The 25,846-nt window shown below is 39.4% G+C and overlaps 1 protein-coding gene across 1 annotated transcript in view; it reads right to left on the reverse strand.

The window, feature by feature from the left end:
* PRRG1 (proline rich and Gla domain 1) overlaps window positions 1–20,905 on the reverse strand; it is a 30,153-nt gene extending 9,248 nt beyond the window's left edge. The window contains exons 1-3 of the mRNA XM_057411849.1: window positions 20,857–20,905; window positions 4,859–4,908; window positions 532–692 (exon numbers count right to left, since the gene is read on the reverse strand). Of these exons, the coding sequence (XP_057267832.1) occupies window positions 532–692; window positions 4,859–4,868 (171 nt within the window). The 5' untranslated portion in view covers window positions 4,869–4,908; window positions 20,857–20,905. The remainder of the gene's footprint in view (window positions 1–531; window positions 693–4,858; window positions 4,909–20,856) is intronic.
* Between the last annotated feature and the right edge of the window lie 4,941 nt (window positions 20,906–25,846).

The raw sequence follows: 25,846 nt of genomic DNA on the forward strand, positions 1-25,846 counted from the left end.
AGCTTCCTTGGGCAACCCATTCTAGTGCCTCACCACCCTCACAGTAAAGAACTTCTTCCTTATATCCAATCTAAACTACCCCTGTTTAAGTTTTAACCCGTTACCCCTTGTCCCCTTTTTTCCAAGACAAACAACTGCATTTATGATATCCAAGTCAAACTTAAGTGTGTGATAGTAATATAACCAGTACATAGGTTAGTTGGGTAAATAGTGCTGCCAAACAATGACAGATTTGCCTAACTCTTCTCAAGTGGGGGTATTAATTCATATTCCTTTTCTTCCCAACTGTCTACTGCACAACACTTATGAGCATAATTATCTTTGAAACTTCTACCCCCTTCAAATTCAGTTTGAGACAAAGGATTCAAAAGTTACTGTTGCACAGACTATCCATTTCCACCATACACCTTATTTGTTTAAAGAAATGGGCAAAAACCAAATCTAATGTTGGAAAACACACAAGCATTCAGCACACCCAAAAATTTAGTGCCAATACACCTCAGCCATCTTTACATACACACCAAAACTTACCGTCTTTTCCTCATTTTCAAATGCTTCTCTTGCTTCTTCATAGCTACAGATTTCTTCTCTGCATTCACGTTCTATGTCACCTTGCTTTATTTCTTCCAGGAATGTGTTGGCTCTCGGGTATCTTTTTAACACAGAATTGGCTTTGTCTTCTGTTAAGAACACTGAATAATAGGAAAGACAACAAAGATCACTTCTGAAATAGACATCCAAAACCTCATGCTAGAACTGCTGAAACAAAAAGTGATTCTGAGAATTAAAAGAGCTTTTTCAAAGTCTTCCCCTTTATTTAATATGATAAAAGGCCTTTCAGTTCACTATTGTAAGTATTTGGAGTAGTTATTGTCGTATGCATCAAATGTGATGGACCTCAGTTCAGTATCACAGTCATGTCTGCTTAAACAACATTGAAGACTGTGCCTAAGAAGAGTGCTCAGAAGAGACAGGCACATGCTCAGCTCAAGCAACTTCTAAAACTAAGATGACACAGAACAAACAAATAGTGCTTGTGAACATCCAAAAGGATATTTTCAACTGCCTGAAGGCATCACAACGAGAATGCTCTGAAGTTTTTGATGTAAATATTTAAGAATATTACCCGGTCACATAAATTTTGATAAATGCCGCTGTTCTGGTGTTAAGTCTGTAAGTTTTCTTAAGCAACTTTGAAGCAGACTTCCTTTCTTCACTCCAGAAATATCAACCATGAAATAACGACCCTTTTGGGGGTCATTTTCCATAGGGAAAGTAGCCTACTTCTGTTTTCTTGAATCATACACAAAACCTCACCCTATTCAATGAATTAAATAAAACAACCTCAAAAGACAACAAATGTTCTGACACAGTATTCCTTATTTGCTTTTCTTAGGTTTCGGTTCAAGAAAAGAGCTGGAAGCTCTTCTGATGTTTCAGTTTTTCCTCAAACACCTTGACCCAGTGATTTTTACAGTAATACACAGCAACTGGCACACTCCAAAATCCATCAGACTGAATTACCCACGAGGTACATCTGCAGTGAACAATGCAGAAATTCTCCATGTATTTCAGGTCAGAAAGCAAGAACATCATGTAAGCGCAACACTGTTCTTGTGCTCTCGCTGCCAGCAAGTGGGGCTAATTATTCAATACACTGCCATGCTGATACACTCATATCACTTTCCCTACTTGTGCAATCATTTCTGAATTGGTTCATTTACAGCTAGTTCAAGACACCTGATATACTAGGAAGACAAACTCACTATCTGCTAAAGACAGTGACTGACTGGTTTAAGAAATGATTTATCTATAATATTATACAAATCAGCTGTGTTTTCTTTTCCCTGCTAATCTGATTTTGAGTTTCAAAAATGGATGGCATCAAGTCTACAAAGATGACCACAATGCTTTTGCTTTAGATTGATGTGTGATTTTTCAGCAATGAGGTTATTACCATAATTAGCGTGATCTACTTTAATTTTGTTTAGTCTTTGTGTTATTCTTTGTTATAAATTGTTAGACAGTCATTTTCCTTTTGCAAAGGATTAAATGAAGATTTGAAGATTAAACTCCAAAACACCCAGTCACTCCCATACTTTCAGTTGAATATATGTGGTCCGCAAATGCACCACACAATTACACTATTCATGATGCTGCCAGAGGTTCAGGGCATAGAACTCTACAACTGCACCCATTAAAATTTTGGTTTTCTACAGCACCTCAGGCAAGCACATGAGCATCTGCTATTGCATAAGTTCGCTGGCTGAACATACAAATTAATATGCAAGGATCTCTTCAAAAGGGAAAGGAATAAAGGATGGCTTCTTTACATTTCCCACAGCACTTCTCTGACTTCCCTCTAGGCCTAAAGAGTTTGGTTTCTTTCAACACATCTCGGTGATCACCTAAACATGATGAGCTGAAGGACATGTCTGCATCAGGAAGCCAGCATGCAGCCATGCAGGGGGATGGACTGCCAGTCCTCTGTACTTCTCAACAACTCGTCCTCTGGGCATTCCTGAAGCAGAACGAGGTACAGCCCAGAATCTCTTAAGAGATTCCACGTTGCCCATACGTGGAATCAGTGAGGAGCAGATAATACACTACAAATCAAGTTTCCCTTCAGCAGATAAAACCTAGGGAATTTCATTTCACAACTGGAATCTGTTTCTGAAAAGAGAAATGAGAGAAACTGTGACAGCTTTGTACTGAATGCAGAGGGAAAAGAAAAATGAAAGTGCAGAAAGCTGAAAATACCCCAATTCAAAGCCTCCAGCTCTCAGAAACAATATACAAATCTCTGTTCCTGCAAGCACTTTTCAATTTCTCAAAGCAGGAAACTGAAAACAAAGGTTTAGAAGCTGGCATGTTACAAAATACTGCATTTGATACACTCATTGGGATGAGTTTCTAGGAAATAGTTTAGTTTTCCAAAAAGAGCTCAGCATACATTCCTGCTTCAAAATGGATTGACAAAGAACAGCAAAACATTAAAGTAATCCAATATTCAAGAACGACCAATATATGACTATATAAAAAGACCAAACTTTTTTATTTAGCGATTCATATTCAGAAAGTCTCTTCTCTCACAATATAGTAGAGCAAATGCGTACATCATAGAGACAAAAAAGCCCACTGAGGAAAATAAAGCATACAATGATTAATTCTAAACGTGTCTGATAAATAATAAACCATGATTAGTCCAGACTAGGAATGGCTTTTGACCCTGCAAAGCTGGAAAAATTAAGTATATTAATTAGTCTGGGTTTATTTGACATTTTTGAAGCTCTCCACACTCTTATTGACTTTAAATCCAATCAAGAAGTCAACACAAATGCAGCAAGAAAACAAAAACATACACTGATCAAAGCAATCTTGATAGAGATACCAACTGAAATATTTAATGAGAATCAGTCATTGCCTGATGAATCCCATAAAGTGAGATAATGGAACCATATTACTTAGTATTCCAGTACCACCATGCAGACATTCTGTTATAGTTGCACAGGAGGGACTAAAAAACCTGCTTTGAGCTGGATGTGCACCTAGGCAAGCTACGGTGTGGCTGAATTCACCATAGCTGTTACTATGGAGTTAATCAGAGAAGAACTGCATGTGACAAGAATAAAATTACAGAGTAAGATAAAACTTTTTCACTTTGTTAAGGAAACTAACTAGCAAATAAAGGGAAAATCAAAAGGGACTAAAAGGAAAAAAATCAAAATTATTTTGGCATTACATAAGATAGGCACAGAAACAAATAATCTAGTCTTCCTCTCCTTGAACTTCTGTAGAATACAGATAAAGATACACAGCTACCAAATTAAATGCATCTGAATCCATTTTTATTTCTTCAGACACGCTAGTGCTCAGTGTGTTACTGTAACACTTTGCTTTTAGCAAGTTTTTATGCACCAGACAGTTACAAAGAAAATCATTCCAAAGTCTCAGTTTCGCTTACAATTATTGAGGAGAGTAATACAGCCAGAAATGCATTCCCCAGAAAACCTGTGTGCTTATCACAATAGCAAACAGATACTCTAGCAAGGTGAAATTCAATTAGAATCAGAAAGAGACAGGTAAGGAAACGAGAGGGTAAGTATGTGTCAGCCTACCAGCTGAAGCTGTCACAGGCAAAGAAAACAGGTTTCAGGTCTTTAGTGACAGAAGGAACAGGGAGCAGCAGCATGGTAAAAGTATTCTGAGGCACAGAAGCGTTGCTGAAGCAAAGCCCACGGCATTCTGGACACCAAAACCAGCTCTATTGAGACTACTATCGAATCTTCCTTTTTCTGACTTCTTACCAACACCTAAGCAGATTAAAACCACCATTAAATACTAGATACAAACATTTAAAGTATGAAGGTGCAGCTACTGATAGTTCTGAAACTTTCTGTAGGTGATCTTAAAAAAATTATTTGGTTTGCACAGAGCAGAAGGGAGAAAGATTATTTGAGCATTTACTTAAAAAGCTTTAAAAGTAACTTCTGCTCCGAGAATGCTGAGGTACTAGGACAAGCTTAAGAACAGTTAAACCTAAAGTACTCCAGGCTGGAAATTCATCTCTGTGGTCTTCATTCTGCAGCCAGCTTTCGAAAGTCCACAAATGAGTATGGGATGATTACTATGGTCTGCATATAGTATCTCTTTTAGAACAGCAGTATGATTCCAGTTCAGTTTCAGTGTGGGAAAAGATCTGCATCCTATATAACACCAGATCTAGTTCAATAGCAGAGGACATTGTTTACGCAAACTGACTGAGATTTTGAGCAAAGGATAGTTTTGGGGTGTGTTAATGCCCACTTCACAGGAAGTAATAAAGAATGCACACTCATCACTAAGTTAACAAACTTACCGCGATCCATGACGATTACTGTCAAGGCAAGGAACTTGCAAATATCAAGTCTGTAACAAAAAAGGAAACATCCTGTTTAGTTTGTGAATTCTGATGAACTTGCAAAAGTTTCTCTTGACTTCCACATGTTGCTACAAATGTATGAGTGTTGGAAACCCCATGGTCAAAATTAACCCCTTTTCTGAACTGTACCAATACTGCATGTAGACTAAATTCAGTAATATAGGAATACTATCCAAAAAAAAGGTAACTGTTGTGAAATGGTGAATGCTTTAACCTTTTTCAAAGCTTTCCATATTTAGAATATGCAAAAAATGCTGATATGAAACAGAAGGTGTATATAAAAACCTGCAACCACCGTTTTCCCTAATCCAACTTGAAAGGTATTACAGTCTCCACTGTAATTAATCCGTATCCAAAACTTAAATTCACTCTGCAGAGATCACCAAGTCAACTCATTATCTTTATTCTATGGATCACGCTTTCTAAGATCAGAATGAACACATGCAAATTCATTCACAATATGCTACTAATTAAAACAGAATTCCTGCATAAAGTTCAGTGGCGGAACAAGATCCGTGATTTGGCAAAGGAAACAGAAATACATGAGAGGATCCCAACCTGTCCTACAAGAACCTACATGTACTTTATACCACATCTTGGAAAGAGACCAGACAAAAGATGCTCTCAGTCACAAGAGTGCCAAAACTCATTGCACTCACCAGGCAAAACACCAAGAACTACATCTGAAAGCAGAAAGAGTAGTCTGAGGGGCTGTTTTCAGTTTCTTGGAGTCATTTTTCTTAGCAGACTTCTCTATGCAAAGACAAAACCACCTTTGCCCCTTGCTTCTTGAACAAAGCCAAAATCAGTGTCATTTTCTGGGTAGTCACATTGTTACAACCCAAATACCTATGCTGAAGAAACGGCCAAGCTTTTACTAACAAGCAGGTCAAAAAAATTGGCTACTGCTATAACTATTCTCTTCATCTGTTACATTATGAATTTCTTCTGCCATTTATTACCTGCCAGTTTCAGGTGGCTGCTTTTGCAATAGCAGCTCAAGATCCCAGTAATAGATAAGCAAGACCCACGAGTCCTCCCTTGCTCTCGTGAAGTAGCAGTACAACAGTGTATGAAAGGTACCTCACCAAGCCTACCCTCTCTAATGGGCACTCTTCTCTGCATTAAAGTTAGAATAAAAATTAAAAAAAAAAAAAAAATCATGTAGTCTTTGATATTTCACCCTTTAACAAGTAATGTGTGTGGATTTCAACATTTGAAAAAAAACAAAACCCACAAAAAAACCCCCAAAAAATACACACACAAAAAAACCAAACCAAACCAAACAACAACAACAAAAAAACCCCACCAAAAAACAGACTCTCCCACTGCAGAGGAACCACTTGGGTCTTTGCCCTCAACTGCCCCTTCACATAAAAGAAAAAGCTTAATTATTTTTCAGTCCTCTACTCCCTGACAGTCTTGGTTCAAACTAAATAGTTCAAAGGTTGTTTGGAAGAAGGGATCAAACAAACAAGTACACAATAAAGCTGAAGAGGGCTGGCAATACTACAGTATCTTGACTCACTACCGACTCATTTATTTTTCTACCCAACTCTATTTAGTTTCTGCTTTTAAGTCTTCATGAACCTTACTGAAGGTTAGGATGTTCCTATGGTGTCAAAAGCAATGTTTTTCATATATACATGCCAATGCAAGAACATAAAATCCTCTACAGAGAGTATCTCACTAGTAACACCAATATCTACTGCATCAGGAATCCCTCTTCCAACTATCTTCTATATATTATCCCCTCCACACTCCTCAAGAGGTTATACATCACCTTAGATTTGCTTGTGGAAAAAGTGACAACACGGTGGGCAGCATGGATAGCTCTATAGCCAAGTGTTAAATTCTGAGTTCAATGGCAAGCTGACATACCTGACCAACAAGTGACCTTTTCTGCCTGCCTACTTGGCTGACAGGATAATGGTAAGAAACTAAACTAAACTAAAACAATCAACCTTCCACTTCTAGTGGAAAGTATAATGACCTAATGGAAATTCAGTGAGTTCTAAAGCACGTGAGACAGCAAAGGAGGCATACCAACAAAGCCGTTGCTATTTACCAGCAGCTGTGCTCACCACCAAAGGGCTACAGTCTCACTAAGGAAAAACATTTTGCATGAAATTTTAAAGAATATTGAAGTAACAAACTGAGCTTTACACTTCTTTCCACATCTAATATTTTGTTTTAATCCTGAAAGTTCCCAAACCTTGTATACACTACGTATAAGCACAAAGCATAGAATGTTTTTATGCACATTTTCAAAGCTGGTAATCATACTCTAGTAGTGCAATGTATCCCTTAATTTGGGAAGTCAATTAATTTCAGCACTGAAAGTTGTTGGCTCATGACAGCATTTCTGCAAGGTTTTGTTGCATTTGTCAAGATAACCATATTCGGTTGGCAGGTATACTTCTTCTGGGAACACTCCCCGACTACAAGTTCAATGGAAACTTGGGTGCAGCATGTATTGTTTAAGGACAGAAGATGTGACGGAGGGCACACAAGTCCAGACTGCCTTCACTATTCTCACTCACTGACTTGTCATATATTCTAGGGAGACAGAATATAAAGAACAAAGCAAGTCCTTAAGGGAAGAAATTACAAAGAGAAGAGAAAATAAGCGTAACAAAAAGCAGCAACAGCATTTTCACACAGTTTCTCACAGGCTTCGTTAACAGTGATATAAAGCACTGCCAGGCCATCATGCTCCTCTCAAAAATGGGGAGGGAATACACATTACAGTACCCAGGTAGGAAGAGGGAAGTGACTTTTTTCATTCTACAGTACAATTCTAACAAGGAATACAGCTGTTAGTATTAGTTTTGTAAACTGTACAATTAATAGGCCACTGGGATGCAATTACAACCAGATGCTACATAGAGCTATACAACTTCTTAAAGTTATAAATATGTAGGTTCTTCTAGAGCTTTTCATGAAAGCAGGTACATTCAAGGGACACTGACTTGAACATAAGTAGATGTTCAGTCTAAAAATGAACACACCTATTCTAATCCATATCCTCAAAAAAAGTGCAACGTAACAACTGAAACACTCCTGTGGGAGGTTTGTTTAGAAGAAAAATGACAACATTAAATAATTACACAGGAAAACAGATGATAGTTGCCTGACTGCCTTTATTCAAAATACTTTATGTGCCTACCTAAAAAGCCCAGTCCCACCATGCGTGTCTTTTACATCCTTGGAAAAAACGCTGCAGAAGACTACAATTTTCTCTTATGATGACTTGTTTCAAGTAACTTTTTCCCCAGTAAAAGCACACAAAGAACTTAAATACATTCAAATGTTGGACAAATCCATTGATTTTTCTTTGAATAGGAAGTCTGTAGATAAGGATATGTGAGAAGCCTGCATTTATTAAGTTTGGTCTGCTTGCAACAGCAAGATTTTTCCAGAGAATTTGGATGGGAATAAAGAGGGATGAAACATTTTTGAAGCTACTTAATCAGACAAGGACAGAAAAGATTTCTCCCACCTGAGACTTATTCCGGTACAAGGATAAGAGTGAATGAGAGAACTGAAAAAACCTCTGCCTTATAGATAATACCCAATCACAGCATTATAAAACATTATCATTAATTTTGATTACACATGGACTCAAGCCCACAAACCGGACTGCTAAGAGAAACCTGTATTCAGTGGACTGCCATTCTAGCTTAAAACCAATAAAATGTATCATTACTACTCTTAGAACAAGCATGCCGAGTACAACTCTCCAACACCACCCTGTTAGCACAGAGAAGGTGGCTCATCCTGATGGCAGCCGGACAGGACTTCGGATGGCTAAGAGTGAAGTCTCATTACCCCTTCTTCCAAAGTAACTGTGACATGTGCTGAAAAGGTCCCATGTTGGGTGCCAAAAAGGACTGTCACAATTCAATCCCACCTGGCAACTAAGCTTCACAGAAGCACTCACCCACTCACTTCGCATTGGGATGAGGAGGGAGGAAGACTGAAAGTAAAAAAATTTAACAGGTAAAGAAAAAGCCCCACATGCAAGCAAAGCAAAACAAAGAATTCATTCACTGCCTCTCACCAGCAGACAGGTGTTCAGCCAACTCCAGAAAAGCAGAGCTCCACCACGCATAATGATCACTTGGGAAGACAAATGCCATCGCTCCAAATGTCCTCCCCTTCCTTCTTCTTCCCCTAGTTTATATGCTGAGCATCACCCCATACAGTATGGGATACCCCTTGGGTCAGTTGGGGTCAGCTGTCCCAGCTGTGTCCCCTCCCAACTTCACATGCACCCCAGTTTCCTCATTGGTGGGGTGTTGTGAGGAGCAGAAAAGGCCTTGGCTCTGTGTAAGCACTGGCCAGCAATAACGAAAGCATCCCTGTGTTATCAACACTGTTTCCAGCACAAATCCCAAAGTACAGGCCCATACAAGCTACCATGAAGAAAAACTCTCTCACAGCCCAAACCGGCACATCTATTTAGGTGTTTTTTGTTGTTTTAAAGCTGTGGTGGTATTCTGGCTGGTTACTCTCTGGTTACTTCCAGGTTCCTCTGGCTCAAATGGGCAGCTGCTATATCTCTTCCTTCTCCTCCCCTTCAAAACCAGACAAGGTCAATCTTCTGATGCACACACTTGGCCAGTAGGACATGTGGGAGAAGTAACAACACTCTCCCTTCAGGAGACTTTCATTGGCAGGTTTCATTGTTTTAAAGTGCATGGGAACCATCCAGGGCAGCTCTTATGAGGCATAACTGAACACTTACGTAACTGCATCTGTACTGAAACCAGAACTGCATAAATACTCAAGAGACTGTGCCGTTTTGAGCTGCTTACATAGTGGCATTTCAGATCTCAGTCTTCTATAAGCTACAGTTAAAAGACATTGCTGCTTTACGTTAGACAATCCCACTATGCTTTAGGAATTAAAATTTGGAGTATTTATCTTGATAATCCATCAAAGTGTTGACATAACGATAACCAATTTCTCTCCTTTTTCAAGTGGGACTGGTGAACAATTAAGTAAAGCTTTCACAGAAGGATATGTTTTTATCCTGATTTTGTTTGGACAGAAAACTAATGAATCTGTGTTACTTTCTGTTCTCTCCACCCTCCCCTCCCCCAATAGCTTTTAACTAAATCTGACATGGAGATTTCTTCTTCTGTGCTACCATAAGTTTTCCACAAAGATCAATGACCAAGAAGGACAGAGAAAAGCCATGAATGCTCTCACTGAAGTAAAGACGGTTTACCAATTGCGGCAGTATCTCAGGAAGCACGGTGCCTATGGTGGTTGTAAATCATTACCCATTTTCACCATCAGAAAGCAGGCAGTCAGAAAGCATACACCTTGCTCAGGACCAGCCACAGCCTCTACAGATGGCTGCAAACTGGCAAGTCAAATAACATTGAAGAGATGAGAACAGGGAAAGAGCTCAGCCAGCACAGAAGAGGTATCAGAATATGGTGGTGATCTGCATTAGCAACAGTGTCACAAGAATAAGTATGTTAGAGAATGTAGGAGAATTCAGACTGATAAAGTAGGAAAGGGCAAAAGGCAACACAGACAGAAAAACAGATTCATTATAGCTATGGTGTTCACAGACGTAATTACTGTTTAAGTGTCAGTTTCCAAATCCAACTCAAGTTGTCAACCACTTTGATATTATCTATTCTAACTTAGGCTTGAATAGCTGGACTCTTATCTGAAGCAAGTACAGTGGTCATGAATAATAGCCTTTAAGTGCATTATGTTTATCCATGACTAAACTCACATCAGCCAGGAATGCAGAGCAATAGAAGTGAATCTGAAGAACAAAACAGTTGCTGCCGAGGACCCAATTGACACAATACATACATTGAGAATTTTACTTTGGGGTAGAGCTCTGATTTCATTCCATGAGCTGAACACCATGTGGCAGTAGGACTGCAAAAGGGATGCTCTTGGAGCATATCTTCTGGTTTAAAGTAATCAAGTCTGAGTCTTTGAAATGCCTCTGCAATACAAACCAAAGCACGGAAAGTGGTGACAACTGGGAGTTTTGCTTCCAAAGCATACTCCTAGTCTAAACCAAAATGCTACTGCAGATACACCCAATACATCCTGTGTGACTATACTCAAAGTAGTAAGAAGGTGTGAGGAAGGAAGCTCCAGATAAATGATTCCTCAGCAAAGAATTACAGGTTGTTACATGGCGACAGTGAATGGCAAAACCTTCTGCAGAGCTACAGAATTATTTTGACAAACAAGCTGACAAAAATACAGGTAACATGAGGCTCTCCCTCAAGAAAAAAGAAACAAAAACAAAACAACCCAAACCCAAACAACCAAAGAAAACTCCTAGAAACCAAGCAACTTCACCATAGTGAAAGAAATTTCTGAAGCAGCCTATGTGCTTGTCTCTTATCGTCAAATGTGTTCTTACTATGGAAATGATATACTGCTAACACACAGGATACTATAAGGTCCAATCTGAGAGCTAAAAATATGAAATACCAGAGTGTCTGCTTGTAAAAAACAAAACACCACCACACTCACCCCCTCCCCCCCCCATGCAGCTAATCTGGGAACTAGGAGAAAACATAGCAACCCCTCAGCTTCCCCAAAAACTCGAAAAACAAAGCACATTCTCCCCACACTCACACAAGGAGTGGAAACTTGCAATTACAGACTAGAAAATTAACATTCAGTTTATGATCACTATTGTTAATATTTGCACTAACTTCCTCCCCATGTTACCAGCTTGTAAACTCACAGTCAATACACAATAAGCCAGGGAAACTATGTTATGATCCTTCTACCTCACATTTACAGGTGGCTGAAGTTTTAAATAATGTATTGATAAATTCCCATGTTACACTAGTGAAGTGACAACTGCTTATTCAATAGCTACCATGTTGCTTGGGGGTTTTGTGTGTTTTGTCTTTTTTGCTTGTTTGTTTCAGGTTTTTTGTGTGTTTACAGTAAGATAAAGCAATCAATGGACCTGCTAGCTCTTTTCAATGAAAACACACAAACTGTATCACAACATCTGCATTTTTCTTTATAGTATGTTTTCACTCACAGCCTCCTTAAATTAGAAGACTGGAATGTGCACTCACTTTTATTTTTCTCTCCTATTTTGTCCCATTTTCATACAAATAAAGTCTGTATCTGTTTTGTAAATTACAAACAGCTTTCACTTTGGAGCTCAAAACATCTCCCTATGCTTTACAGACAACAAACTGAGAAGCTTGAACTGAAAACAGAAGCTCTGAACTCCAGCTGAAAACTGGATTGTATAAGGATTAAAACCTACATGCTACTATTAAAAAAAAAAACCCAACAAAACAACAAAAAACCCAAACCCAACAAAACAAGCCCAAAGCCTTCTATGTTTAAATAATCACTATATAACAAATCACTCTCTTCAAAGAAGGCAGATATTCAGCTCGGCTGTATACTCGCGCCCAGAGAATATAAACACATTACAGCTAACCATTATTTCTGACAACACGTGGGACAGGAAGGACAGTGACCTAGGCTGAAAGATGTAAATAAATCAAAGCACCTGGATTTTCACATAGTGCCTAAGTTATAGAACTTGCTGCTGTAAAATGCTGTTCAGAACAAAAGCAGACATAGGTTTAAATAACAGAAATAAAATCAATAAATTAAGGAGAAGTTTGCTGATGACTATAACACAATTGTCCAGATGTATCCTCTATCCCATGAAGTTTCCAATCTAACAGTAAGCAGGACTTTACCAGGGAAGGTTATTCTGTTCATGCTCTTCATTGAGACTCTTCCCATAGCATCTCCAGTCAGCTGCTGGCACAACACACAATGACAGACTGACTTTTTTGCCTGATCTAGTATTGCAGCTCTTACTTACGTTCTCCCTTACTTTCCCCAGTATGCTAAAATGGCTGTTTACCTTTCAACAATCTTCACGTTATTAATGTCTAATTTAGCATCTTCTACAGTTTCTAGCCACACAATTTCCCAAACATTTCAACCACTTGCTAAAGTTCAGGAGCCAGCTTACCTTCACATTTTAGTATTACACAGTATTCCAAAGAAAGTATGCATTATTACATACATTACAAAAGACACTGCATATACCTTTACAACTACCTAACTATGAAAGAAGGGAAGCAGTCCAGTGCCCAGTATGGAACAAGTAAGAGGAGCTGGATAAAGTGGTTTAAAACTGTATTAGGACCAGTTACGAAATGTATTAGGGAGCAAATACAAGCATATAATAGAAATCAAATTGATAGATGGCAAGCGGTCTTTTAATATATACTACTCATGATCTACAACCTTCCTTCTTCATTTGGCTCTAGGTCTCCCATCTGTTCCCACGTCAACACATCAAAATATTCAGAATACAGATTATAACAGTGCTGTTTGCCTTTTAAAGCATTATGGGTCAAGTAAGGGACTAACAAAAACAACAGAGTACTACCTTCAGATTATACATCTTCAGGCATGAGAGTAAGGGCCAAGCAACAGTACCTGGGCCCAGTCCATTTACAAGAACATAATTTCACTGCAGTTTGCACAACCTGAAAATGTTACAAGATCAGGGGTAATTGCATGGCATTTTTCCTACTTTGAAACCATTATAGATACTTTTTTTCCCAATACATCTTAAAAAGCAAAACTATGGCCCAAATTTCACAAGTAATACCTTTACGGATTTTCCAGTACCACAAACTGGCTGTACAAAATTAAGCCTCTATCAGTCTGGATCTGATATTAAAGTCTCCTCTTTTCACACACACAAAAAAAAAAAAAAAAAAGACATGACAACTCTATACATTTGAAAAAGATTATCCTCAAGTCATTGGAGTTTTTCTTGAATTTTTAAAAAACAGTTTTGTTCTAAACTACCAGTATTTTTTCAAAGAGCTATTAAAAACCCCCAGAAAGATTCTAGACCTTTGTAGCCAAAAGAAGCCTGGATAATTTCACACTGTCATCTTCATTTTGCATACCATAATTGTATTTTTCAATTACATTAACCTACTTCATAAAGTTTATTTTGCCTTTCTGTATGACGCAAAGGTAAGGCAAATACTTTGCTCTGTAGGGAAATGGCATTTAGTATTTGCTTGGTAGGCCAATGTCTTATACCTCATTTAACTCAGAAAAATTAGCCGGAATATAAAATGTAATTTCTTTGTGAAGTGCGAAACTAAGCTAGAGGAATGTGCAAACAAAGCCTTCTCTTCCAAATATTTATGCACTGTCAGCATGTTTCAATGCAAGTTTCCACCTCATCTGTCTTCCCCTGAAGCAAGGCACACATGACAGCATTTCAGACCATGCTTTAATGGGATTTTCCAGTCATCCAAAAAAAAAAAAAAAAAATCAAATTGCACTGAAGTGACAGAAGAGTCATAGTTACATATTTCATCTTATTGAATTCTACGGTAACTAGGGAAAGACAATGAGGCACAACTACTCTACGTATTTTTTATGAAGTTTTCTGTCATACTGAAAAATCACAGAGGGCACAGAAAGGCACAGACCACCAGAATCCACAGAACAGCTACAGTAAACCAGAAGAATTTTTAAAATGCTGCTATTTCCCTCTCTCACAACACCCATGACCATTTTCCCTCACACCTTTACATGCTTTACAGCTTTACATGAATTTCCAAATATGTTCAGATATACAAATGACTGTGGTTTGTACTGATTACAATTACTTTTTTTTCTAAGTAGGATATGAACAAACATACACACAAAAGTACTTCAGCTGATTTACATCTTTGAAGTATAATGAAAAACAACATTTTGGCTTCAACCTTGAAGGAGAGTCAAGGAATCTGTCCTCCCTTCCTAACACTGCTACCCAGTGCTGTACTGGGGATCAGAGGCCTCAGTGAGGGCAGACATGCTACATACCACCAAGTGCATCTCTACCTTTTGTATTTCTGATGCAGGTAACTTCAACCACACAAAAAAATTCACAGAACCATAGAGGATCCCAGGCTGGAAGGAGCCTCAACAAATTTTCTCATCCAATCTTTCCTGAGAAAAGGAGCCCAGAAGAGGTTACCTAGCATCCTGTCCAATTGCATCTTGAAAGCCTCCAGTGATGGGGACTTCACCATGTCCTTGGGGACGCTGTTCCAGTTAATTCTTGTTCTCACTGTAAAAAATTCCTATCTTATACCAAGATGAAAACTTTGATCAAACCTTTGCCCAGAGTTTCTAAAGAACGGCCATCATGAAAATGCTTTGATACTTCTGTTTCTCATAGACAATTACAGATCTGATGAGCTTGTAGTTGAACACTTCTTTCTAGTTCTTCCTAAGTGGCCTTTGCATAAAAGATGACTTTGTTCACCTTTCTTTTCATTTTCAGAGTCTGACCCCAAGATCTGTTCACCAGGTTCTTGGCCCTCGAGGGACTTCTGGTACCTTGCCCCTTGAGCAGTTTGTTGCAATTCTTCAAACATTTTGGCAGAGAAAGATGCTGATACAATACTGCTTCACTGACAGTTTAGGAGTCAGGACTTAATCCCAGATAAAGTTGAGTAGGCAGACTCCACACAGAACCATACAGTCCCACTCCCTCACTTGAGTTGATTCGAGGTCCAGTTAGTAGTGCCCAAGGCCAGCCAGAGGTAGCCCAGTGGAAAGCCTTTTTTGTGTGCATATTATTTTAGTTTGACTGGTTTAATTTTAAAACAAAGCTCCTCAGTTCAGTTGACTGCACAGCATTAAAAGTGCCGGTGCACTTCCAGCACAAGAGAGGCAGTAAAAATGCAAAACTTAGCTAAGGATAGAGGGGGAATGCAAGAACTCTTGTTTTCAGGCAGCAGGACAAGCTTAGATCAGTTAAGCTGCTTACAAAGCCACACAGTCAATATGCTATGCCTTTATCTTGCTGCTGCCCACAGCTCTGATAAGCAACAGTTGCAAACAGAAAATAGCACAGTGAGTCCATTTCATTTCTGATACCCAGAAATGCTCAGCAGTACTGAAATAAAATGTCACAGACTGTGCTAATTTCAGCTGCCACAGGGGAAATCTATGGGAAGACAGGCAAGAGAATTAGCTAAGAATTCTGCTGTTGAGACCCTGTTCAACCCTTCCCTATGACCACGAGAATGAAGACTAGGGACAGAAAAATGAACAGAAAGTTGTTTTTCCTCACAGCTTTATCTAGCAAATAGTTTGAAAAGTAATACTCTGCAAATAAAAGCTGAAGAATACACACAAGGTCAGCAAACAGCACACTGATTAACCTGGAGGTACAGGCAAGTGCAAAAGTTCACATCTGATGAAGACTCTTATTTCTGAATTTCCTGGTAGCATTCCCATCAACTGCCCCACACCAGTGAGCTAAGACACACTTTTTGAGCCAAAAAGACATCAATCTTCAATGCCAAGTAGTAAACATTTAGAAATACAGATTATTATAATAAATATTACAGTTTAGACACATTAAACATTTAATTTAGTGGTAGGCATTTAATGAGGAATTGTTGTAAAGTGAATCTTGAAACTGGTCCATGGCATTCACTCTTACACTACAAGAAAACAGAGCACATTAATAAGGTATAATGGCTTGGTGTGAAAAAAAAAAAAAAAGTCTCACCTAACCTAGAGTTCTGGCAAACACAGATGTTCTGCAGTTTCAGGCAACAAAATGAGTACTTCACCAGGACTAAGAAGTTTTATCTACGATAAACTATTCAATCCTACTTTTCACATGGTTTCTGTCTTGATTTTAGCATCACTTAATCTGATCGTCATTGGAGTAATCATATAGGTGCAGACTAACTACTGCATTAGAAAACTGAAAGTGGGTGATCTTAAAACACAAGAAACCAACATTCAAAAGTCATTTCAGAAGCACATGAGAAGGTCGAGTCAAATGCTTCAAAGAAACACTCCACTGAGCAGGTAACACAGCACAATGTAATGTATAAAACGCGAATGATCTCAAACTTTCAAGATGTAATTGCAGAACTGTCACCCATGTAAGGGTGCTTCCTCCAAAAAACTTTACACAAAGCAGCCTTCTTAGTTTGAAAATAGGCAATGCTTCTTGTACTGTTATATTTTCCAGGATTCTTAGCCTTGGATGTTACCTCCAATATGTTGGGCTGTGCAAACATATTTCTTGTCCAATTTTACAAGTGTCTTTTGGAACAGATAAGTAACTTTTATCCAAAGTTAAAGATATTTTACATGATGATTATGTATCATCAAAAATAAGTGATAGCCTGAAATATACATAAAATAGCTTTCAACAAGCATATTTCCTTAACAGGCTAAAATACATGGTGTGATTTTTAGGTAGTTATTATGTAATTTCCTTAACTTCCAGTATGGACAGGCCTTGCTTTTACAACATAGTTATTTTAATGATGGCATTCAGAAACCTTGACTAAAACAGATCACTTGATAATTGCCATCAAAACTGTTGGCAACAAGAGAATGGGCTAAGCATACTTCAGACCTCACAAAAGCGTTATCAAATTTTACTTAACAAGAATCAGTAAACAAAGCAAAAGTAAATAAGGAAAGGGCTGGGTACTGTCAGATTAGATTTTTAAAAAGGTCAGTTACAGACATGTGAACTCAAACAAAAATAGCTTACAGGAGAACAGATATCAGACATTAGGTCATTTAATCCATTCCCTTGCCAGTTCTGTATTGTTCTCAACTGCACATTGCAAGCGCTTTTGTTTATAATGTCGGAGAGGAAGCAAGGGATGGAGGGAAGAAAGTAAATTGTCTCTGGAGGCTAAAGCAAAAAAAAAAAACCCACATGAAAGAAACACAAGACAGAAAATGACAGCATAGGAAAAACAGAGCTGATTGGAATCCATGAAAGAGGAAGATACAGAGCTGCAAAGATGTTCATAATTTAACTGAGAAATTGAAAGCAAAAGTTTTTAACAGCATGGTGCAACAAAATTCTTGCCTACAGGAACCTGCTGTAATTTGTTGACTAAATAAAAAGAACAAAGTATATAAGATTTATGAGATCAATGGGACAGGGAAGTTGAGAAGCAAAATGGCTTAGGCTTTTCCCAGCACTCATATTGGGGTAAGTGGTACCAACCACATTCCTTGTTCCTCCACCCATCCAGCTGTTTGTAAAGCCAGGTAATAAGTCAAAAGTTAAGTCACATTTTCTTTCTCAACCTAATTGTGTGATCCACCTCACCAGATTGATATAGAAATGGTTATGCTATCACTAGTGAGGGAGGCCACAGAGGTACGCAGGACAAAATGACGCAAAAGAGGATCATAGGAAAAGGGAACTGTTTAAAATGACAAACAAAAATGTTCACAATGCTGTGGTTTACAATAAGTTTGCACTGTCACAAAGTACATTTTATCCCTATTTTTGCCACAGAATTCATTCATGCCTCTAGATAAACTCCTTAAAAATCCTGTTTCAATGGACACTTCAGCTACATTCATTTTATTTTAGGGGTGCCTCTCCTAAAATCTGAGTGGTTGATTTGCAAAAGTAGAATAGCTTTAGGCCAGTTATTCAACTAATTTGCACCTGCACACTTAAAATAAACCAGGGCACCAAACTCAATACCCTAAAAAAAAATAAATAAAAAAATCAGGTCCTACCCTGGATCAGATTTGGTCTCCATAGTTTTATCTTTCATTCTCCACGTGGAGTGAGAGGATGATTATTTCTTTGTCTTAGGAAAGTTTTGTCAATTAAGGGGCAGATTTTTTGATTACTGAGATATTAAGGTGATTCCACAGCCAAAGCAGAATATGAACACAGGTTTGAGTCATGTTTAGAAAAAAGTCATGACATCACATGACCTAAGTAATGAGGACAAGGCCAAAATACTTACTCTTTTTAATAACTTGAGTCTAACAGGAATTTTTTATGTAACAAACTATTTTATTACTTAACAGAAAACTCATTCAATCTAGATGTATGAAGAGGCTGAAATAAAGCTAACTAAAAACTTCAGTTCTCCTTCATTTGTTAGTGCTTCTGGAAATGGCAACATTAGTACAGTTACTCCAACTGTGTGTAACTATCCACTTCTAACAAAGCAAAACTCATAAGCTTGACACTTAACTGGTTATAACACGTAACACAAATGCAACGCTTTGCCATTTGAGCTGATACGTTATCTTGCTGCATTAGGTGGACACAAATTATGGATGAATTTGCATGAGAATGGGATAATCCATGTTTTGCCTGGGGATTTTGTGGTTTAATTCCTGGGGATTAATTCCAAGAAAATGGGGATACTGAGGAATCCCAGGTTCTTTCCTAAACTGTTCTGGAATATAATTTTTTCTTGTCTAAAAGAGGCTGAAGTAAGATGGCTGAACAGATGTGTAAAAAGTCTAACTCCTTTCCTTCCATGCAGTTTTCTCCCACAGAAATTCCCTATGCCCTCCTCTCTGGCTTCTAATCTCAACTCCCCTGGCCCAGCCAGAAGTAGTCTCGCAAACTCACCCTTACTACAATGTAAATCACCTCTCACACTTGTAAACCTCCCCCACAACCACTTTATCAATGGCACTCCCTCTGCTCAACACAAGGCCCAGAATGCGTGACGCTGCAGTTGCACAATCCCTTTACACAGGTGTTTGCGTCCCTGTGTGTATAGATGTTCAAGTGTATGTAACCCCCCCAGCGCTTCTACATACATACCTATTTGTCCATATACAAAAAATAATAAACCCTTTCCCAACTCATCACATGTCGTTCCTTGAGCTAACATAAGCATCTCTATGGCAGGGCAGAGAACCAGTTGTATTAACTAGGAGAGAATGGGGAGAAGATGGTGCAGAAGGTGGCAAAGAACACCAGGGCTGCAGAAAAAAACATGACTAGAATTGTTTTCCAGTGACAGTGCCAGCCTATATTAGTAATAAATTTAAGGTGTTGATTTTAACCTAGAACACCAACATCTACATAACTGTCCCCCTTCTCCCCCTAGACTTATCTATGACAACAGGGTTATGAAAACTTGAGATTATTTTGAGTGTCTTCATTTGCTTAGTCTTCCCTTTACTCACTGGTTCCATTCCTCTTTGTTTTGTTCCCAGCCACTGCTTGCTCTTCTACCCCTCAACCAACACAACATTCAATCCCAGTTTCAACTGTGATAACATAAAGTCTCTCTACACCCCTCTTGCTTTCTGCGGATATGAACTGTTCTCTTGCCAGTGCCAGGCCTAGAAGAGGTCCATTGGACCTCTGGAGAATCAGGCTAAGAGCTTCCTTCCATACACCTACCCACCCTCAGCATCTTATGGCTTCAGCTTTACTGCCTGTCCTGGCTACTGCAGGTCTAACACAGGTGGAGGCTTTGAGCGGCCCCTACAAAAGTGGAAAAAGTTTTAACAGGCAAGTGAAAGCTTCAGATGGTTGTGGTTTAATTTTGTTGTTTCGCTTTGGTGGTGGTGCCGTTTAAAACTTAAAAGAGGAAAATTTATTAACTGCCTCTTTTGGAGGCAGCCATTGAACTCTTTCGGAAAAGAAAGTCCGCAGCATTTTTCCCTTTGTTAAAAATATTTTCCTCCCTGGCTTGACTGGAAACGGCACAAACCCCTTGAGGGAAGTTTTCCGGGCGGCTCCGCCAGCGCCAGCCGCCGCCGGATACCACCAAGGTAAGGAGGGCAACCGAGTATGTTCCCCTCTTCTCCCCATGGAGGTCTCCCCAGCCGGGACCCCCGCCCCCGCTCACCCGCAGGGTCCCGCCGGGTCCCTCACACACGGCCCCGTTCCAGGCGGCCCCTTCGCTTCCCCGAGACACCGCACGGCTCCCGGCCGTACACCGGTAGGCGAGGGGACACGGTCTGCCGGCCCGGACCCTTCCCCCGGCGCGGTTGCTCGCTTCTCTCCCGGGACACCCCTGCCCGTCTCGACCGCGCTGCGCCCCTCCGTCCGGCCCAGCCCACGCGAAGGGGCAGGAGCCCTCACGGTGCTGCCCCACACTCACCGCTGCCGCCCGAGGCGAGGATCCGCCGGGACAAAGCGTAGTGTGCAACGGAGATGGCCCAAGCCGCCAACCCCACGCTACCACCACCGCACCCGCTGACCCTGAGCTCCCCAGCGCGTGCCCGGAGGAGCCGCCGAAGCCTCCGCGCATGCGCCGCCGGCGACTCCCCCTGCCGACCGCCAGGGGCGGCCTTGAGGTGGGGCGAGGGTGGGCATCTGCTCGAAGTGTTGCGAGCCCGTCCGCCGTCTCGCATTGCGCCGCTGACCTTCGGTTGTGCTGTGCCTTCCTCGGAGGCTCTCTAATGGGCTGGGTTTAGGGGTCAGCGGCTCCCTCCCCGGCGCAGGGTGATCCCTTCCGCCGCTCCTATGGAGGAGCCCCCCCTTCGGCTGTCACCCTTGACCCAACAGCCCTCGGGACGGTCGAAAATGAGGACACTTCGGCAGTTGCCTCATCGCTCCCAGGTGTTCCCAGTCTTAGTTTCTATGCATTTGTCCATAAGGATACACGCAGCCTTTCCTTGTGGTAGGGAGGTCACTTGTACCACCCCACCACCGGCAATTGATGGAGGCCTAAAAATGACAGGAGAAGTTATGATTTAATTACAATTTACCCCTTCACCGTGTCGCCGGGAGTGGCTGCATGGAGGCAGTGAGTCTTGTTCCCCGGGGAGCTGGGCTTTTGGAGGTGCTTGGATCTCAGCTTCCTGGTAGGTGCATTTCAGGAACCCTAAAACCCTGGTGTCTCACATAAATTGAGGGTAGATTGCCTTTTTTTCTTTGTTTTTTTTTTTTGTGCTGCCCAGAATTGGTCCTTTATCTGAAACCAAAGGGTTTGTTAGCTTCTTTTTTAGGAAGGGTTTGTGACAAGTACCTTCAGGTTTGCCTCTATGATTTTTAATGGATACATATGGAAAGAAGAAAGAAGATAAAGCTGCTCAGAAAACTCACGGCAAATTAATAATCCCTACCTGACTTCAAAAGCGCTGTTGTCAGTGGTGCAGTGGCCTGGTTATAAATGACTTAGGAATGATTCACAAAAATAACAGCTCAGCTTGCCAGAAAAGAGATTGAGCTCTAAATGGTGTGGAGCGTAAAATGCCATTTATTCCATGAAAATGGAAGTAAAGCTCCCTATAAATATGCATTTATTTATTTTTTTTTTTTTTTACGCTGCTGTGCCTTCTCATTCAATGCTCTGTGGCTTCAATTTTTAATGGATTACTATGCTGTATACCAGTACTTTTTACCTTTAATTTTATATTAACAGACAACTGGCAATGAGCAGGGAGAAGAATGAGGTAATTGTACAGTCACAGAGCCATTTAGGGAACAGAAAGATGAGACACAGTTTGTAATAGTTCAGACATGTCTCAGCTTCTTTAATGGATCTTGGCCTATAATTAAAAGTTAGTGCTTTCATATATGCCAACTGAGGGCTGGGACTGAGACCATCAGGATTTAAACAAAATAAATGACACTAATATATCTGACAGTACTTGGACAGAATTATCTAGAAATTCAAATCCCTTGAAACAGTAGAAGAAAAAATACCTCTGCTGCTTGAAAGTTCGCTGAGGGCCTGATAACAAATGGCCATCAATAAGTCCCATATAAACTTCTTGAGTAGCTGAATCCATCAGGGTCACATTAAGTTTAAGGAGAGAGAAAAAGATAAGGTAGTTAATAATCATTGAAAGTAGAATCACATGTAGTATACCTTTGGTAGTTCACAGTTCTCTCCATTTATGAGTCGTTAGTACCCTTCATTGGTGTTTCATTTGAGCTCTTCTAAACAAAATGGACTTCACTACACAGAAGACAGTCCTTCTAGAACTGATAGTCAAAACTACTCCGCAGAATTTATTCCAGTCGGATATTAAAAAGTATTTCAATAAAGCCCTCAATCTTACCAATTCATTCATGTCTATGAAGGACAAAATCTGTATCTAGAAAAGAATGGTTCAACTAAACAGAAAATTCAATGTTATCTACATAATTAGATTTTAATTTATTTGTTTAAAACACTGATTTTTATTACCTCAAGACTGTAGGTCAAAAGTCAAAAGCTGAGAGGAGAAAAGGTGCTTTGAAAGTTATATAGCACCATTAGCAATATAATACTTAATATTTATAGTTGAAATGCTGAGAAAGCAGAGACACACTGTACAAGAAAAAACTCTGTACAGAGAAGATAAAAACAATGTCCCAAATAATTTTCATGTTTCATTTTGTATTACATTTGTCACAGTAAGAGGTATATTGAATGAACATGGATTCTTACACACTTAAGATAGTTTACCTTTTGCATGGAAAAGTTCTTGTGAACCCGTTTGATCTCTTGAAGATTGTCACTTTTATAAGGGCCATATACTTCCAGCTGTCTGCAGACACAAAAGATGTTATTTCTGACAAATTTCTAAACTCCCTGGTTGCAAAAATTACCTCAAGGTATGAGCAATTTGCATAAATTACAAAAATCACCAGTCATTTTGGTTTGTTTTGAGCACTAACCTACCTTGAGATGGCTTCATTACTGGTAGAATAGAAAATTCTTTTAAAGTTATTCTAAGTTTCAGCTGCCCTTTGCAGCCAAAGTAGTAAAATGTTTGCCAAGAGAACAGTGACATGGATATAAGGAGGAAATTCTTTCCTGTTAGGGTGGTGAGGCGCTGGAACAGGTTGCCCAGGGAGGTTGTGAATGCTCCATCTCTGGCAGTGTTTAAGACCAGGTTGGACAAGGCCTTGGGTGACATGGCTTAGTGTGAGGTGTCCCTGCCAAAGGCAGGGTGGTTAGAACTAGATGATCTTAAGGTCCTTTCCAACCCTAACTATTCTATGATTCTATGTTAAAGACTGCCTGAATAGCATGAGAAAAAACACTTGATTTTCAAATGCTGAGAGTCTGATATTTCAAGGAATGTTTAAGTTTTGCAATAGCAATTCAAAACTGAAGATGAAAATCTAAAATTTTATATGCAGTACAGACAGACTTTCATCACAATTTCTTTTATGAAAGAAAATTTTGTGGTTGCTTTTTTTGTGTGTGTGTGTGTCTCTGATAACAATTGCACCAGTGAGAAAAACACTATTATTGCTTATGTTGAGAATACTTTTTAGGACTAGAAAAGCATCTTCAGTGCTGTGAAGAAGGAATTGAGGGAAGATTCAAATACATTTAGAACAAAAAAATACCTTTTAAATTATGGTATTGTAATTGCATTTGAAATACAGATAACTTTATATTCTATTTGCAGTTTGGTCTGAATCATCAGAACATCTTTTTTTAATTGTAAGCACATAATTCACTGATGTTTTATTTATTTATTTTCTAAAATTAAATTGTATTCTGTAATTCAATATACAGATACCTATTAGTTTTAAACAGAATAAAAATAAAAGGGCATTTTATGAGTCGGCTGCAAGTTTAAAAATATCTTACTAAATAAATGATGGGAAAGGTACAAATTTTAGAAACTCTGTATACCTTAGACTAGAATATTCTTCAGAATAATGGCCTCAAGTTTGTCCTAAAATAACACCACTTGAAATTTCCATAGTGTGGACAAAAAGTAGTGGCCAGCTCTATTAAGTTGCTTGAGAGAGTAAGGTGCCTTCCTCAGAATGGTCTCAACTGACCTTTTGCTTTTTCCTGTAGTTGATTTGGACCAATTTTCATGGAAAAGGCTGAATTTCCCTACCTGCCTGCCACATCTTAATGGATGTACTGTTGATGTGATTGTCCCTGCTGGTAAGTGAGAGTGGGATATCTAGTGGCGTAACTGTCCCTCTCACAAGACAGCAGGAGAGGCAGTCTGCTCTTCTCAGCTCAGTCTCTTCCTTGCTCTGTGAAGCAGCAGTTCTCGGTCCTTCTTCCTGTCCTTTCCCCATAGTTGTCTGTAACCTGGAAACTGTTTGGCAAATTGCTGCTGGTAGGACAAGAGGTAACAGCCTCAATCTGTGCCAGAGGAGGTTTAGGCTGGATATTAGGAAAGAATTCTTTACCAAGAGAGTTATCAAGCACTGGAACAGGCTGCCCAGGGAAGTGGTGGGATCACCATTCCTGAAAGTGTTCAAAAACTGTGTGAATGAGGCCCTTAGTGACATGGTTTAGTGGTGGACTTGGCAGTCCTGGGGTAAAGGTTGGATTTGATGGTCTTAAAGGTCTTTTCCAACCTAGTTGATTGTAAGATTCTATGATCTGCCTGTCTTTGGAAGGCAGGGAGTTTTTCTGTAATAATTTACAAATGCTTGCCACAAGTTGTTTGAATATCTGTTATTCAACCATATTTGTTTAACTTAATTAGAGGTAGTTGGGAAATAACCAGGAAAGGCAATAGATTAAAAAATTCTTTATAAAGGCTAGGAGACAATATTTAACTTGGTAATTATGCAGTATTTTCTTCCTTGATTCCAGACACATTGTACAGTTTGTTTGTGAAGGCTTAGAGCCAAAAACTCAACAGAGCAATGAAAAAGTTAAAAAAACCCTCTGTGAATAGAGGACAAGAAATGTCACAGCCATACTGGGAGAAAGCAAACTGACATTGAGCCTTAGTGAAAGGAGTAGAAGCATAAAAGCAGACCAATCCTTAAGTAGAAGTCATTGGGGAATCTTACAGTTATCCTCCTTACTTTCTCCTCAGAAATTAATCAAGTTTTGAGGACACAGTTTAATAAAATTTAAATTAGGAAAGGTATCTATGTTCCAAGGTAGAATTTCCAGACAGAATGAGACCCATTAGTGCAGGTAATAAATTTGCTGTATAGGTACTTTCCTTGGATTTTTGAAAACAAACTCGAATCCCTGCTCTTCTGCTTCTTGTACATGAGGTGGGGAAACATTTGGGTCCCACTTCTTTGAGATGTCTCACTTCATAAAAATAATTCACCAGAACAGCAGTAGTAAACATCCCTGGAAGCCCTAACTTCCAGTTAATCTGAATGACTCTTAGTTTTCATGAAAAATATCATAAACCTCAGTTTCTTCCCAA

The sequence above is a fragment of the Pezoporus wallicus genome, unplaced genomic scaffold (assembly GCF_028554395.1).
Source record: "Pezoporus wallicus isolate ANWC-B61680 ecotype Strahan unplaced genomic scaffold, APGP_CSIRO_Pwel_v1 contig_1438, whole genome shotgun sequence".
Taxonomy (NCBI): domain Eukaryota; kingdom Metazoa; phylum Chordata; class Aves; order Psittaciformes; family Psittacidae; genus Pezoporus; species Pezoporus wallicus.